General features: G+C 53.5%; 1 protein-coding gene across 2 annotated transcripts in view; it reads right to left on the minus strand.

Moving 5' to 3' along the window:
* The window catches only part of LOC132807133 (large neutral amino acids transporter small subunit 2-like), a 123,809-nt gene that overhangs the window by 52,487 nt on the left and 53,542 nt on the right, over positions 1-17,780 (minus strand). Inside the window, exon 2 of one of the 2 annotated variants that reach the window (XM_060821447.1) lies at positions 2,225-2,456. In XM_060821447.1, coding sequence (XP_060677430.1) covers positions 2,225-2,396 — 172 coding nt within the window. In that variant the 5' untranslated portion in view covers positions 2,397-2,456. The remainder of the gene's footprint in view (positions 1-2,224; positions 2,457-17,780) is intronic. The other variant, XM_060821446.1, reaches the window with a different exon arrangement.

Here is a 17,780-nt window from a genome sequence, read left to right on the forward strand (position 1 = left end):
GCCATGCTCTCACACGCACGCTCCCGGCCAGTCTGACCACATTCCTGCCTCCAGGAATTTGGACTCATCCCGAACTCTGCCATTGCGTCACACACACACACACACATTTCCCATCCTCCCTGCTCACTGGCTCCAATGCCAAAGATTTTCAAACTCTCACCCTCTACTCCTCTCTCTCCAAACCCATGGCCTATCAGCCCCGGCCCCGCTGAGATCGCGGCCCTCCCCCCCACGTTCCAATCCCAGCCTCTTGGGAAAAGCCGATTTGAAATCGCTCTGCCACGGGGCGGCCATGCCTACAGCTCCCTGTGCCCCCTGCTGGAATATAGAGTGCCCTCTCCTCCCTCTCTACCTCACTTTCTTCCTTTCTGAACCCCTGAAACTGGGGCTCTGGTCCCCAGCCTCACATCGCTGTGTGTGTGTGTGTGTGTGTGTGTGTGTGTGTGCGCACGCGTGTGTGTGTGGAGGGGGGGGGGGGGGGCGGGGGGGCTCGGTGCCAGGTTTCCCTCCTGGCAGATGTCAATCTGAAATGAGCTACGTAAATTAAGTTATTGTTTGCTTCCTTCAACCAGAGTCCTCCTAAGTCACCCTCGCAGTTTGTGACCTTGGGTTTGGGTTTAACATTGAAACTGTGGCGTTAATGGGGCCGTTTCCCAGCATGCATTGCCTCAATGGTTTGCCCGTCCTGCCCCCGTACCATCATGGCTGCCACACAGCCCTCTCTTCTAAGCTCTTGCGTGAAAATGTTTCGCCCGTTGGCACCCCGATGGGTCTGTTAACCTTCCGGGATCACGCTTTATCCTGTTATCCCGTGGTAATGTTCCCCTCCTTCCCCCTCAGTGATCCCAATACAGCTGTGATTCACCATCACTCTGCCAGCACAGGCAGGGACAAAGTCTTGTTGCTCTTCCCTCTTCCATGTATTGTTACACCCCTTCCCAATTACATTGGATCAGCCTCTTCCCATTGGACCCAATCTCAATGGACCCCAAACCCCCTTCCTGTTCACTACCACTGGACACAATCCCAATGGACCCCAAACCCCCTTCCCATTCACTCCCATTGGACCCAATCCCAATGGACCCCAAACCCCCTTCCCGTTCACTCCCATTGGACACAATCCCAATGGACCCCAAACCCCCTTCCCGTTCACTCCCATTGGACCCAATCCCAATGGACCCCAAACCCCCTTCCCGTTCACTCCCATTGGACACAATCCCAATAGACCTCAAACCCCCTTCCCATTCACTCCCATTGGACACAATCCCAATGGACCCCAAACCCCCTTCCCGTTCACTATTGGACCCAATCCCAATGGATGCCAATCCCTTTTCCCGTTCACTCCCATTGGACCCAATCCCAATGGACCCCAAACCCCCTTCCTGTTCACTCCCATTGGACACAATCCCAATGGACCCCAAACCCCCTTCCCGTTCACTCCCATTGGACCCAATCCCAATGGACCCCAAACCCCCTTCCCGTTCACTCCCATTGGACCCAATCCCAATGGACCCCAAACCCCCTTCCCATTCACTCCCATTGGACACAATCCCAATGGACCCCAAACCCCCTTCCCGTTCACTATTGGACCCAATCCCAATGGATGCCAATCCCTTTTCCCGTTCACTCCCATTGGACCCAATCCCAATGGACCCCAAACCCCCTTCCTGTTCACTCCCATTGGACACTATCCCAATGGACACCAAACCCCCTTCCCGTTCACTCCCATTGGACCCAATCCCAATGGACCCCAAACCCCCTTCCTGTTCACTCCCATTGGACCCAATCCCAATGGACCCCAAACCCCCTTCCTGTTCACTCCCATTGGACCCAATCCCAATGGACGCCAATCCCTTTTCCCGTTCACTCCCATTGGACACAATCCCAATGGACCTCATGGGATGGGGAGGAAGGGGGGACAGGTCAAGGAGTGTAGATGCAGAGAATTGCCCCTCCTTTAGCCCCCTCTCCCCATCCACCCCCCCAGGGGCTGTGATGGGGGGGGGTGAAGGAAGACACAGTCCTCATCCTGCAACTCTGACTCACCAGGAGAGCGCCCCCCCATAAATCTCAGCCCTTTGCACCCCCATGGCAGAATGTCCAAATTAGTTTGCAAGCTGTAGCCCCCCCCCCCCCACACACACACACACATACATAAGGGGGGTGGAAGGTGTTGCTGGATTTTGCTGGAAAGAAAAAGAGTCTAGCAGAGGGGTGCACTCACCGACGATGATGCCACAGGCGCTGACCAGCCCGATCTCCTTCTTCAGGGCTACCCCCTCACCAGCACCATCTCCTCGGTCCCCCTTGTCGCTCTCCGCCGCCGAGTGCAGGGACTCGGAGCTCCTGCCCCCTCCTCGGCTGGAGGGGCTCCTCAGCCGGCTGCTCTCTGCCATCCCTGCGGCTGCTGCGGACCTCTGCAAACAGCCAAGGCAGGTCGCTGTGCACGGTGCAAACTGATGGGGGGGGGGGGGGAAGGGGGAAGGTGCAGAGAGATGCTCAACACACAGCCAAACCCCTTCCCGGAGGGGCAAATCAAAACAAAGTGGGGAGGAGGGAATAACTTATGAGGGAAAGTGGGGGAAGGGGGGGGGGGGGGTTACTGCAAAACTACAGCAAGAGAGCAACTAAAGCCAAAAGGGGAGATCTTGAATCCCTGGAGCACGAATCTCTTTGCACGGGTTTGCAGCCTGCTCCCAGGACATGGACACACAAGGTGAGGTGAGGGAGACTCACATAAAACACCGCACAATTCCAGCAGGCTTCAGCCAGAGGGAAAACAGCAACATTTCGTGGCTGGGGGCTGGCAGAAATGCAAAATTGTTTGCAATGAACCCTCCCCAGCTCCTGCCTGCCTCTCTCTCTCACTGTCCGGGTTTAGCAGCCTGCTCTAGCTCCCGAGTTGGATTGAGATTCCACCTTCACTGTTTTTGTGTGTCTCACTCTCTGTCTTTGCTGAATTGCTTTCTTATATCGCCTGGCTCCTCCCCTCGAGAGCCTTGCACTTGGCAACAGGGTCGGGGAAGGGGGGGAAGAGACCACATTCACAGACCCCAGCTCGTTTGAGTTTATATTGTAATATGTATTTCTTTGAATGCAATGCGAACATCCCACTCACTCACTCTCTCTCTACTCAACTCCCCAACACCTTGCCAGCCGCCCCTCAAAACCTCACCCCCCCTCCCTTTTTTTGTGTGGAATTCGGTCAACATCCAACCTCAGCCCTCCAATATAATGTCAAGGTCAGAGATAATATATTTGTAAGGGGGGGGGAGGAAACATGCTGAACAACAAACTGCAGAGAGCTGACTCAGGGCTGAGAGGTTACACAAATCAGAGAGAGGGACAGAGCCAAGGGTTAGTTTGCAAAATCTTTTGCCTGCCTTTCAGAGCAGTGGGGGGTGGGGGAATATTCCTTAAAGGGGCACGTTGTTAATATAAAGTCCGTAATTACATTGCACGCTGTTAAAGGGGACAGTTTCTTTATTTTTGGGTTAGGGAGGCAGGAGAGAACGATTTAAGGAAGAGTTTGGGTGGGGGGAGGTGGGCTATCAGGTTTGTTCTGGGATCCTTTGTGGAGGAAGGGAGCGACTTGCGTTTATGTAGCACCTGTCCCGACGCCTGAGCACTGGTGCAGCGCAGCCTGGAGTTCGGTGCTCAGTTCTGGAGGGGGTGGGTTTGGCAGCAGCTCTGGATCCTACAGGCAGTGGAGAGGAACCTTCGGGATTGAACCTGGGGTGTCGGTTTGGGGATAGGAGGGGGTGGTCACACTCTGTCCCCTGGTCGCAGACACAGGGGTGAACGTCCTACACCTCCCCAGGGCAGGTAGGGGCTGCGATTGGAGATGGCAAAAATGTCCAGAAAATCCCTGCAGATGGAAGCAGGCACTTCGGCCCATCAAGTCCACACCAACCCTGCGAAGAGCATCTCACACATACCCATCATCCTTACACCACTGCATTTACCACAGCCAATCCACCCTAACCTGTACATCCCAGGGCACTATGGGTAATTTAGCACGGCCAATCCACCCTAACCTGCACATCCCTGGGCACTATGGGTAATTTAGCATGGCCAATCCACCCTAACCTGCACATCCCTGGGCACTATGGGTAATTTAGCATAGCCAATCCACCCTAATCTGCACATCCCTGGGCACTATGGGTAATTTAGCATGGCCAATCCATCCTAACCTGTACATCCCTGGGCACTATGGGTAATTTAGCACGGCCAATCCACCCTAACCTGCACATCCCTGGGCACTATGGGTAATTTAGCACGGCCAATCCACCCTAACCTGTACATCCCAGGGCACTATGGGTAATTTAGCATGGCCAATCCACCCTAACCTGCACATCCCTGGGCACTATGGGTAATTTAGCATAGCCAATCCACCCTAATCTGCACATCCCTGGGCACTATGGGTAATTTAGCATGGCCAATCCATCCTAACCTGTACATCCCTGGGCACTATGGGTAATTTAGCACGGCCAATCCACCCTAACCTGCACATCCCTGGGCACTATGGGTAATTTAGCACGGCCAATCCACCCTAACCTGTACATCCCAGGGCACTATGGGTAATTTAGCATGGCCAATCCACCCTAACCTGCACATCCCTGGGCACTATGGGTAATTTAGCATAGCCAATCCACCCTAATCTGCACATCCCTGGGCACTATGGGTAATTTAGCACGGCCAATCCATCCTAACCTGTACATCCCTGGGCACTATGGGTAATTTAGCACGGCCAATCCACCCTAACCTGCACATCCCTGGGCACTATGGGTAATTTAGCATAGCCAATCCACCCTAACCTGCACATCCCTGGGCACTATGGGTAATTTAGCATGGCCAATCCACCCTAACCTGCACATCCCTGGGCACTATGGGTAATTTAGCATGGCCAACCCACCATAACCTGCACATCCCTGGGCACTATGGGTAATTTAGCATGGCCAATCCACCCTAACCTGCACACCACTGGGCACTATGGGTAATTTAGCGCAGCCAACCTACCCTAACCTGCACCTTCCAACACAGCATTGCTGACCTGGCTTGCTTCTTCCACAACTGTGGTTTCCCACCCACTGTGGCTGACTGGGCCCTCAACCCTGTCCGACCTATCACCCATGCTTCCGCCCTTGCCCCTTCCCATCACTCCCGACAGCGAGATCAGCTCCTCCTCCATCTCACTTTTCATTCCACCAGCTTCTGCAACATTTCATACAACTCCAGCAGATCCCCACCACCAAAATATGTTCCCCTCACTCCCCTGGCTTCATTTAACAAGGGCCTTTCCCTCGGGGACACCCTGGGCCCTTCCTTGACGAGGTGACCCCCTAGTGGGGGAAAGCAGCCTCTGCAGGTCCATCAACACCCGCCCCCTTCCCATGGCACCTTCCGCAGAAGGTGCACCACTCGGCCCTTCGGCCCCTCCCTGCTCACTATCCAAGGGCCGAAACAGTCTGTCCGGGTGAAGCAGTCAGTACCTCCTCCAATCTTGTGTGTTGTATTCACTGCACCCAGCGTGGCCTACTCCGCTTTGGAGAAACCGATCGTAGACTGGGTGACCGCTTTTGCAGAACACCTCCGGTTGGTGCACCCTGACCTCCCCGTAACCGTTGACTTTAACGCAGCGTCCCACTTGTGTGCCCACCCGCCTTTCATCGGCATGCTGCACTGTTCCAGTGAATCACAGCGCAAACTGGAGGACCATCGTCTCATCTTCAGACGAGGCACTCTGCAGCATTCCAGGCTTAATACTGGGTTCAACACTTTCACACTGTGAACCAACTCCCGTGCCTTTCCTTTCTTTCAGCTTGACTTGTTGCACTCTCTGTCACTGTATCCTCCCTCTCTCTCCCCTCCCCCCTACCCCATTGGGACAGTCTGTTCTTTCCAGTCTGGGAGATAGACACACCTATGTTCTTCCACTCGCACATTCCAGTCACTGAATGTGAACTGTTAGCATCTTATATCCAGCAGCACTCTACACCCCACCACCCCATTCCCCCTCCACGCTTCACTTCAGCTCAGATCTAGGCCAAAATGTGAGCTTGCTCTGGCTCCATGGATGCTCTCTGACCCACTGTGATCTCCAGCATTACTTATTTTCACCCTAACCTGTACATCCCTGGGCACTATGAGTAATTTAGTATGGCCAATCTACCCTAACCTGCACATCCCTGGGCACTATGGGTAATTTAGCACGGCCAATCCACCCTAACCTGCACATCCCTGGGCACTATGGGTAATTTAGCATGGCTAATCCACCCTAACCTGCTAATCTTTGGACAAGTGGGAGGAAACAAAGCATCCGGAGGAAACCCACACAGACACGGGGAAGGGGTTAGAATGTGCAAACTCCACACAGACAGTCGCCCCGAGGGTGGGATTGAACCTGGGTCCCTGGTGCTGATTTGACTGGGAGACGTTTACTGTGGAGAAAGCTGTCAGACCTGCTGTGTTTCTCCAGCCCTGCCTGTGTCTGTGTCAGATTTCCAGCCCTTGTTCTCTGTACCTTGCAGGCTGCACAGACACGGTGCATGTGTGAACACTGAGGTGAGGTGACCCCTGGTGGGGGAAAGCAGCCTCTGCAGGTACACACCCTGTTTGACTGAAGCCTCCTTGTTGTTCCATGACCCTGCACTCGTCCCTCACTTTGATAGGTGGTGCCCCCCCCACCCCATGTGCCTTGTCAGTGGCTTGGTCCCATCACCCGCTGCCCAAGGGCTGGGGGGGAGCCTTCAAGTCAGATTGCAGTTCCAACATAACTGGGACAACACTACTATTATAGGACAAGCCAAACAGAGAACAGCCAGGGAATTCCTAGAGGCATGGCACTCATCCACAGATTCTATCAACAAACACATCGACCTGGACCCAATTTACCGGCCACTGCAGCGGACAGCTGGAACTGACAACTGGAAGCGGCAGAGACAAACCACTACAAATGCCGGAGGAAAGATCACAGAAGCGCTTCACAGAGGGCTCCCAAGCACTGAGGATGTCACCTAGACAGGGGACGAAACGTCAGCAACACAAATTCCCAGCTCGGCGGACAGAACCACAACAATGAGCACCCGAGCTACAAATCTTCTCACAAACTTTGTGCAGTTCCAATCCCACGACGGTATCCAGCAGAATTTAAATTCAACCCGTAAACTGAGTTGTGGACGGTGAGGAAGGATGTTGTAGGTTACAGAGGGACATAGATAAGCCGCAGAGCTGGGCTGAGAGGTGGCAAATGGAGTTTAATGTGGAAAATTGTGAGGTGATTCACTTTGGAAGAAGCAACAGGAATGCAGAGAACTGGGCTCATGGGAAAATTGTTGGCAATGTGGATGAGCAGAGAGATCTCGGTGTCCAGGTACATAGGTCCCTGGATGTTGCCACCCAGGTTGATAGGGTTGTTAAGAAGGCGTATGATGTGTTAGCTTTTATTCATAGAGGGACTGAGTTTCGGAGCCATGAGGTCATGCTGCAGCTGGACAAAACTCTGGTGCGGCCGCATTGTGGAGTATTGTGTACAGTTCTGGTTACCACATTATAGGAAGGATGTGGAAGCTTTGGAAAGGGTGCAGAGGTGATTTACCAGGATGTTGCCTGGTCTGGAGGGAATGGTCTTAGGAGGAAAGGCTGAGGGACTTGAGGCTGTTTTCGTTAGAGAGAAGAAGGTTGAGAGGTGACTCTTTCCCTGGATGGTAATGACGAGCATGAGGGGACATAGCTTTAAATTGAGGGGTGGTAGATATAGGATAGATGTCAGAGGTAGTTTGTTTACTCAGAGAGTAGTAGGGGCATGGAACACACTGCCTGCAGCAGTAGTAGACTCGCCAACTTTAAGGGCATTGAAATGGTCGGTGGATAAATGAGAATGGGATAGTGTGGGTTAATGGAATAGTGGAGGTTAGATGGGCTTCAGACTGGTTCCACAGGTCAGCACAACATTGAGGGCCGAAGGGCCAGTACTGTGAAGGATATGTTCTATATCCTTCAGGGAGGAGATGGCCTGGTGATGTTATCGCTGGACTGGTACTCCACAGAGATAATGTTCTGGGGACCCAGGTTCAAATCCCGCTTAGCAGCAGATGGGAGAATTTGAATTCAATCAAACCAATCTGGAATTAAGAGTCTCAAGATGACCATGAATCTATTGTCGATTGTCGGGAAAAAACCCATCTGCTTCACTGGTGCCCTTCAGGGGAGGCGAACTGCCATCCTCACCTGGTCTGGCCTACATGTGACTCCAGACTGCCTTTTGAAATGACCGAGTCAGACCCTCGGTGAGGAATTGAGATGGGCTACGAGTGTTGGGTTTGGCCAGAGACAGTCACTGTCCACGGAAGAATTGTTCTGGAAAATCCGAACCTGGCAGAGAGGCAGGGGAGGATTCCCCCAGCCTCCAATATTATCACTGTCATTCTAAATTCAATACACAGTTGTTAAAGTGAACAAAGAGACCTTGGAGTGCAGGTTCATAGCTCCTTGAAAGTGGAGTCGCAGGTTGATAGGATAGTGAAGGAGGCGTTTGGTATGCTTTCCTTTATTGGTCAGAGTATTGAGTACAGGAGTTGGGAGGTCATGTTGCGGCTGTACAGGACATTGGTTAGGGCCACTGTTGGAATATTGTGTGTAATTCTGGTCTCCTTCCTATCGGAAAGATGTTGTGAAACTTGAAAGGGTTCAGAAAAGAATTACAAGAATGTTGCCAGGGTTGGAGGGTTTGAGCTACAGGGAGAGGCTGAACAGGCTGGGGCTGTTTTCCCCGGAGCGTCAGAGGCTGAGGGGTGACCATATAGAAGTTTATGAAATCATGAGGGGGCACGGAGAGGGTAAATAGACAAAGTATTTTCCCTGGGGTCGGGGAGTCTAGAACTAGAGAGGCGTTGGTTTAGAGTGAGAGGGGAAAGATATAAAAGAGACCTAAGGGGCAACTTTTTCACACAGAATGGTACGTGTATGGAATGAGCTGCCAGAGGAAGTGGGGGAGGCTGGTACAATGACAGCATTTAAAAGGCATCTGGATGGGGACATGAATAGGAAGGGTTTGGAGGGATATGGGCCAAGGGCTGGCAGGTGGGACTAGATTGGGTTGGGATATCTGGGGGGGGCGTGGGTGTTGTTGGCTGGGTGCAGCATTTATTGCCCCATTCCTGATTAGCCCCTTTGAGAAGGTGGGGGTGAGCTGCAGTCCACGTGCTGGGGGGTAAACCTACGATGCCCCTCAGGGAAGGGGGCAATCCCAGGATTCTGACACATGAAGGAACGGCCGATAGATTCCGGGACGGGGAGTGGCTTTGAGTTGGGGAGGGGGTGGGTTCCCCATGTATCTGCTGCCACCACCGGCCTTTTAGATGGTGGGGGGGTGAGGGTTTGGGAAGGAGCCCCTGGGTGAGGTTCTGCAGTGGGTCTTGTAGACAGTACACACTGCTGTGAGTGAGCGTGGGGTGGGGTGAAGGGAGGGAGCGGGGGTTTGTGGGTGTGGGGACAATCGAGCGGGGAGTGGGGGGTGGGGGCTGCTTTGCCCTGGGTGGTGTGGAGCTTCTCGAGTATTGTCGGAGCTGACCCCCCCCATCCAGGAGCAAGTCAGGAGAGGAGTGAGTTGCTGCAGGATTCCCAGCCTCTGACCCTGCTCTTGTAGCTGCTGGGTGTATACCGGACTGGCCCATGTTCTGTTTCTGGTCAACAGTAACCCCCAGGATGTTGATAGTTTGGATGCTGGGGGGGATTTCAGTGACAGTAACGCCGTTGATTAGATTAGATTACTTACAGTCCACACCGACTCTCTGAGGTGCAACCCACCCAGATCCACTCCCCTACGTTTACCCCTTCACCTAACACTATGGGTAATTGATCATGGCACCCTAACCTGCACATCTTTGGACTGCGGGTGGAAACCGGAGCACCTGGAGGAAACCCACGCAGACACGGCAGAGGTGGGGGGGGGGGGGGGGGGGAGAGAATGTGCAAACTCTACACAGACAGTCGCCTGAGGGTGGGATCGAACCCGGGTCTCTGGCAGCAGTGCTAACCACTGTGCCACCGACATTATCATGGGCAATGGTTAGACTGTCTCTTATGAGAGGTGGTCATTGCCTGGCACCTGTGTGGCGTAAACCCACCGTGCACTGTGAGGAGGTTAGCGTGGGACTACAAAAAAACATCGACAAGGTTTACTGGGTGGCAGGTGAAGTTCAGCTGGAGAAACACAACGACAGGAGGAGCAATACAGAGCTGGTGGAACACGAAGTCTGTGTCTGCAGCTGCTTTCAAATTCACCTTCACCTTCACCTGTCCTGGCAATGAAGTCAGCAAGCTCACGTTGAAGGGCTTCCTGACCCCCTTTCTGCCTGGATCGTGTCAAACTCCTCTCCCTGGACACTCCCAATCGAACTGTGTTAAATAATGAAACAGTTTAATCCCATTCAGGAGGCACAGTCAACTTTTCTCTCTCTCTGGACAAACAGCCAACAGGTGGCAGTGGGCAGGACAGATCAGCCTGAGCCTTTCGGTTATTCCGACACTGGCCTTGTGTTAGAAATGTTTTGCTCCGAGAGGGTTTCTGGTTCCGGTGGGATTCCCAGTGGTCATATTCCATGGCAGCGCCTCAATCTCCTACCCTGGGAACACATCCCAACAAAATATAAGGCGGCTGGGTGTGCTGATGCAGATGTCATCGAGGTGTATGGCGCGGAAACAGACCCTTTGGTCCATCCGTCCGTTCTGACCCGATATCCCAACCTAATCTAGCCCCGTTTGCCGGCACTTATCCCAAATCCCTCTAACCCCTTCCCATCCACATCCCCATCCACCTTTTAAATGCTGTCATTGTACCAGCCTCCACCACTTTCTCTGGCAGCTCATTCCACACACGTACCACCCTCTGGGTGAGAAAGTTACCCCTCAGCTCCCTTTCCCCTCTCACCCTAAACCTACATCCTCTAGTTCTGGACTCCCCCACCCCAGGGAAAAGACCTTGTCTATTTACCCCTATCCATGTCCCTCATGATTTTATAAACCTCTATAAAATCACCCCTCAGCCTTGTTGACGGTGATACAGAGTGAGTGGGTAAAAACTTGGGTTTAGATCAGAGTGATGCTGGAAAAGCATAGTAGGTCAGAAAGCATGCGAGGGGCATCTGCAGTCCTCACTGTTGCCTGGGTAAAAACTTGAGCAGATGGAATACAATGTGGTAAAATGTAACATCAGAAAGAACAGAGGAGCTGAATATTACTTGAACAGAGAAAAAGACTGGAAAAAGCTACCAAAGTTTTGAGTTATAAAGAAAGGCTGAATAGGCTGGGACTCTCTTCACTAGAGCGTCGGAGACTAAGAGGTGACCTGATAGAAGTTTATAAAATAATGAGGGGTGCGGACAGAGTTAACGATAGTTGTCTTTTCCCGGAGGTTGAAGGATTTCAAGACTAGGGGGCACATTTTTAAGTTGGGAGGAGAGAGATTTGAAAAAAAAAACAAAAGAGGCAAATTTTCTTCCACAGAGGGTGGTTGACGTGTGGACTGAACTCCTGAAGAGGTGGTGGATGACGGTAGAATTACAACATTTAAAAGACATTCAGATGGAGATGTGAACAGGCAAGGTTTGGAAGGACATCGGCTAGGAGTAGGCAGGTGGGAACTGCTTTAGTTTGGGTTATGTTTGGCACAGACTGGTTGGGCCGAAACTGGTTGTTTCCGTGCTGTATGACTTCTTTGAGATGAATTTTGCAATCCTCAGTCATTAATCACTAAAAGCCAGCATCCAAGATCAGTAGGTAACAGGGAAGGAAAATGGACTGTTTGTAACATTGTCAAGGCTGAGCGTGGATGGGTAACTTTTGTAATTAATGCACAAGGAATCTCAAATCTCATGGAATCATAGAGATGTACAGCAAAGATCCAGACCCTTCGGTCCAACCTGTCTGTGCTGACCCAGTTATCCCTAACCCAATCTAGTCCCACCTGCCAGCCCTTGGCCCATATCCCTCCAATCCCTTCCTATACATGTTCCCATCCACCTTTGAAATGCTGTCATTGTACCAGCCCCCACCACTTCCTCTGGCAGCTCATTCCACACACGGACCACCCTCTGTGTGAAAATGTTGCCCCTTAGGTCTCTTTTAAACCTTTCCCCTTTCGCCCTAAACCTATGCCCCTCTGGTTCTGGACACCCCCACCCCAAGGAAATGACCTTGTCTATTTATCCTATCCATGGTCTCTCATGATTTTATAAACCTCTATAAGGGAAATCTGCCCCAGCCTGTTCAGCCTCTCCCTATAGCTCAACTCCTCCAACCCCCGCAATGTCTTTGTAAATCTTTTCTGAACCCTTTCACAACATCTTTCCTACAGCAGCGAGAGCAGAATTGCACCAATATTTCAACAGGTGTGGCGCAAATTTGTGCAATCCCTCTACATTTAAATACTGACACTTGCTGCCTCACTCCACATCGGCCCACCCGGTTACGAATCTGATATATTATGAATTTTCCTATAATTCCAACCAAACTAATCTTCAAACTCGGAGACCTGAGTGTCTGTTCCACCCTCTGCGGCTGGATCCTTGGCTTCCTGACCCACAGACCGCAGTCAGTGAAGATAGGTATACAGCATCTCCTTCACGATAATCCTCAACACTGGCGCCCAGTACTGCTGTGTACTCAGCCCCTTACCATTCTCCCTCATGACTGTGTGGCCAAACATCATCCCAACTCCACCTACAGGTTGCCTGATGACACCTTCGGATCATTTGGGAGGCGGACGGGGGTTTATTGAGAGGAGTTACAGGCAGGTCATCACACCTCAGGTACAAGAAGATGGTAGATGGGATACCATCAGGGGACGGAAAGGGAACCGGCAGGCAGTGCGGCTGTTTCCCTCAACGACAAGTATACCGTTTTGGATACTGTTGGGGGGGGTGTCGACCTACCAGGGGTACGCCATGGGGTACAGGTCTCTGGTACAGAGTCTGTCCCTGTTGCTCAGACTGGAAGGGGGCAGAGGAGGAGAGCAGTAGTCATTGGGGACTCCACAGTTAGGGGGACAGATAGGAGGTTCTGAGGGAACGGGAGAGACTCACGGTTGGTGTGTTGCCTCCCAGGTGTTACGTTTTGTGATGTCTCTGATCATGTTTTCGGGATCCTCGAGGGGGAGGGGGCACAGCGACATAGGTAGGAAAAAGGCTGGGGATTTAAGGCCAACATTCAGGGAGCTAGGCTGGAAGCTTGGAGCTAGAACAAACAAGAGTTGTTATCTCTGGTTTGTTACCCGTATCATGTGCTAGCGAGGCGAGGAATAGGGAGGGAGAAAGGAGTCAAACACGTGGCTACAGGAATGGTGCAGGAGGCAGGGTTTCAGATACCTGGATAATTGGGGCTCATTCTATGGTAGGTGGAGTTGTGGGTGGTGCTGAAGGATGTTGCAGGTTACAGAGGGACAGAGATTAGCTGCAGAGCTGGGCTGAGAGGTGGCAAATGGAGTTTAATGCGGGAAATTGTGAGGTGTTTCACTTTGGAAGGAGTAACAGGAATGCAGAGTACTGGGCTCATGGGAAGATTGTTGGTAATGTAGATGAGCAGAGAGATCTCAGTGTCCAGATCCCTGGAAGTTGCCACCCAGGTTGATAGGGTTGTTAAGAAGGCGTACGGTGTGTTAACTTTTATTCATAGAGGGATTGAGGTTCGGAGCCATGAGGTCATGCTGCAGCTGGACAAAACTCTGGTGCGGCCGCATTGTGGAGTATTGTGTACAGTTCTGGTCACCGCATTATAGGAAGGATGTAGAAGCTTTGGAAAGGGTGCAGAGGAGATTTACCAGGATGTTGCCTGGTCTGGAGGGAAGGTCTTACGAGAAAAGGCTGAGGGACTTGAGGCTGTTTTTGTTCGAGAGAAGAAGGTTGAGAGGTGACTTAATAGAGACATACAAGATGGTCAGAGAGTTAGATAGTGTGGACAGTGAGAGCTTTTTACCTCTGATGGTGACGGCGAGCATGAGGGGACATAGCTTTAAAACTGAGGGGTGACAGATATAGGACAGATGTCAGAGGTAGGTTCTTTATTCAGAGAGTAGTAGGGGCGTGGAACGCACTGCCGGCTGCAGTAGTAGACTCACCAACTTTAAGGGCATTTAAATGGTCAGTGGATAGACAGATGGATGAGAATGGAATAGTGGAGGTTAGATGGGCTTCAGATTGGTTCCACAGGTCAGTGTAACATCGAGAGACGAAAGGCCTGTACTGCGCTGGAATCTTCCATGTACCATCATCGTAGGCCGTACCTCAAACAATGATGAGACAGAACACAAGAAAGAGATAGAGTGCTTGGTGGGGTGGTGTAAAGATAACAATCTCTGCCTCAATGTCAGCAAAACTAAAGAAGCTGGTCGTCGACTTCAGGAAGAAGGAGGAGGACATGCCCCTATGACGTGCCCTATTGACACCAATGGAGCTGAGACAGAGACGGTCGAGAGCTGAGACAGAGACGGTCGGGAGCTGAGACAGAGACGGTCGGGAGCGGAGACAGAGACGGTCGGGAGCGGAGACAGAGACGGTCGGGAGCGGAGACAGAGACGGTCGGGAGCGGAGACAGAGACGGTCGAGAGCTGAGGGAGAGACGGTCGAGAGCTGAGGGAGAGACGGTCGACAGCTGAGACAGAGACGGTCGGGAGCTGAGACAGAGACGGTCGAGAGTGGAGACAGAGAAGGTCGAGAGCGGAGACAGAGAAGGTCGAGAGCGGAGACAGAGGTGATCGAGAGCTGAGACAGAGACGGTCGACAGCTGAGACAGAGACGGTCGAGAGCTGAGACAGAGACGGTCGAGAGCTGAGACAGAGACGGTCGAGAGCGGAGACAGAGACGGTCGAGAGCGGAGACAGAGACGGTCGAGAGCGGAGACAGAGACGGTCGAGAGCGGAGACAGAGACGGTCGAGAGCGGAGACAGAGACGGTCGAGAGCGGAGACAGAGACGGTCGAGAGCGGAGACAGAGACGGTCGAGAGCTGAGACAGAGACGGTCGAGAGCGGAGACAGAGACGGTCGAGAGCTGAGACAGAGACGGTCGAGAGCTGACCTAGAGACGGTCGAGAGCTGAGACAGAGACGGTCGAGAGCTGAGACAGAGACGGTCGAGAGCTGACCTAGAGACGGTCGAGAGCTGAGACAGAGACGGTCGAGAGCTGAGACAGAGACGGTCGAGAGCGGAGACAGAGACGGTCGAGAGCTGAGACAGAGGTGATCGAGAGCTGAGACAGAGACGGTCGAGAGCTGAGACAGAGACGGTCGAGAGCTGAGACAGAGACGGTCGAGAGCTGAGACAGAGACGGTCGAGAGCTGAGACAGAGACGGTCGAGAGCTGACCTAGAGACGGTCGAGAGCTGACCTAGAGACGGTCGAGAGCTGAGACAGAGACGGTCGAGAGCTGAGACAGAGACGGTCGAGAGCTGAGACAGAGACGGTCGAGAGCGGAGACAGAGACGGTCGAGAGCTGAGACAGAGGTGATCGAGAGCTGAGACAGAGACGGTCGAGAGCTGAGACAGAGGTGATCGAGAGCTGAGACAGAGACGGTCGAGAGCGAAGACAGACGGTCGAGAGCTGAGACAGAGGTGATCGAGAGCTGAGACAGAGACGATCGAGAGCTGATGTAGAGACGGTCGACAGCTGAGACAGAGACGGTCGACAGCTGAGACAGAGACGGTCGACAGCTGAGACAGAGACGGTCGACAGCTGAGACAGAGACGGTCGACAGCTGAGACAGAGACGGTCGAGAGCGGAGACAGACGGTCGAGAGCTGAGGTAGAGACGGTCGAGAGCTGAGACAGAGACGGTCGAGAGCTGAGGGAGAGACGGTCGAGAGCTGAGGGAGAGACGGTCGAGAGCTGAGGGAGAGACGGTCGAGAGCTGAGACAGAGACGGTCGAGAGCTGACCTAGAGACGGTCGAGAGCTGAGACAGAGACGGTCGAGAGCTGAGACAGAGACGGTCGAGAGCTGACCTAGAGACGGTCGAGAGCTGAGACAGAGACGGTCGAGAGCTGAGACAGAGACGGTCGAGAGCGGAGACAGAGACGGTCGAGAGCTGAGACAGAGGTGATCGAGAGCTGAGACAGAGACGGTCGAGAGCTGAGACAGAGACGGTCGAGAGCTGAGACAGAGACGGTCGAGAGCTGAGACAGAGACGGTCGAGAGCTGAGACAGAGACGGTCGAGAGCTGACCTAGAGACGGTCGAGAGCTGACCTAGAGACGGTCGAGAGCTGAGACAGAGACGGTCGAGAGCTGAGACAGAGACGGTCGAGAGCTGAGACAGAGACGGTCGAGAGCGGAGACAGAGACGGTCGAGAGCTGAGACAGAGGTGATCGAGAGCTGAGACAGAGACGGTCGAGAGCTGAGACAGAGGTGATCGAGAGCTGAGACAGAGACGGTCGAGAGCGAAGACAGACGGTCGAGAGCTGAGACAGAGGTGATCGAGAGCTGAGACAGAGACGATCGAGAGCTGATGTAGAGACGGTCGACAGCTGAGACAGAGACGGTCGACAGCTGAGACAGAGACGGTCGACAGCTGAGACAGAGACGGTCGACAGCTGAGACAGAGACGGTCGACAGCTGAGACAGAGACGGTCGAGAGCGGAGACAGACGGTCGAGAGCTGAGGTAGAGACGGTCGAGAGCTGAGACAGAGACGGTCGAGAGCTGAGGGAGAGACGGTCGAGAGCTGAGGGAGAGACGGTCGAGAGCTGAGGGAGAGACGGTCGAGAGCTGAGACAGAGACGGTCGAGAGCTGAGACAGAGACGGTCGAGAGCTGAGACAGAGACGGTCGACAGCTGAGACAGAGACGGTCGACAGCTGAGACAGAGACGGTCGACAGCTGAGACAGAGACGGTCGAGAGCAGAGACAGAGACGGTCGAGAGCAGAGACAGAGACGGTCGAGAGCAGAGACAGAGACGGTCGAGAGCTGAGACAGAGACGGTCGAGAGCTGAGACAGAGACGGTCGAGAGCTGAGACAGAGACGGTCGACAGCTGAGACAGAGACGGTCGACAGCTGAGACAGAGACGGTCGACAGCTGAGACAGAGACGGTCGACAGCTGAGACAGAGACGGTCGAGAGCTGAGACAGAGACGGTCGAGAGCGGAGACAGACGGTCGAGAGCTGAGGTAGAGACGGTCGAGAGCGGAGACAGAGGTGGTCGAGAGCGGAGACAGAGGTGGTCGAGAGCTGAGGGAGAGACGGTCGAGAGCTGAGGGAGAGACGGTCGAGAGCTGAGGGAGAGACGGTCGAGAGCTGAGACAGAGACGGTCGAGAGCTGAGGTAGAGACGGTCGAGAGCTGAGACAGAGACGGTCGAGAGCTGAGACAGAGACGGTCGAGAGCTGAGACAGAGACGGTCGAGAGCGGCGACAGAGACGGTCGAGAGCTGAGACAGAGACGGTCGAGAGCTGAGACAGAGACGGTCGAGAGCAGAGACAGAGACGGTCGAGAGCTGACCTAGAGACGGTCGAGAGCTGAGGGAGAGACGGTCGAGAGCGGAGTCAGAGGTGGTCGAGAGCTGAGACAGAGACGGTCGAGAGCTGAGACAGAGACGGTCGAGAGCTGAGACAGAGACGGTCGAGAGCTGAGACAGAGGTGATCGAGAGCTGAGACAGAGACGGTCGACAGCTGAGACAGAGACGGTCGAGAGCTGAGACAGAGACGGTCGAGAGCTGAGACAGAGACGGTCGAGAGCTGAGGTCGAGACGGTCGAGAGCTGAGGTCGAGACGGTCGAGAGCTGAGACAGAGACGGTCGAG

This window comes from Hemiscyllium ocellatum, assembly GCF_020745735.1.
Source record: "Hemiscyllium ocellatum isolate sHemOce1 chromosome 27 unlocalized genomic scaffold, sHemOce1.pat.X.cur. SUPER_27_unloc_1, whole genome shotgun sequence".
NCBI classification, from domain to species: Eukaryota; Metazoa; Chordata; class Chondrichthyes; order Orectolobiformes; family Hemiscylliidae; genus Hemiscyllium; species Hemiscyllium ocellatum.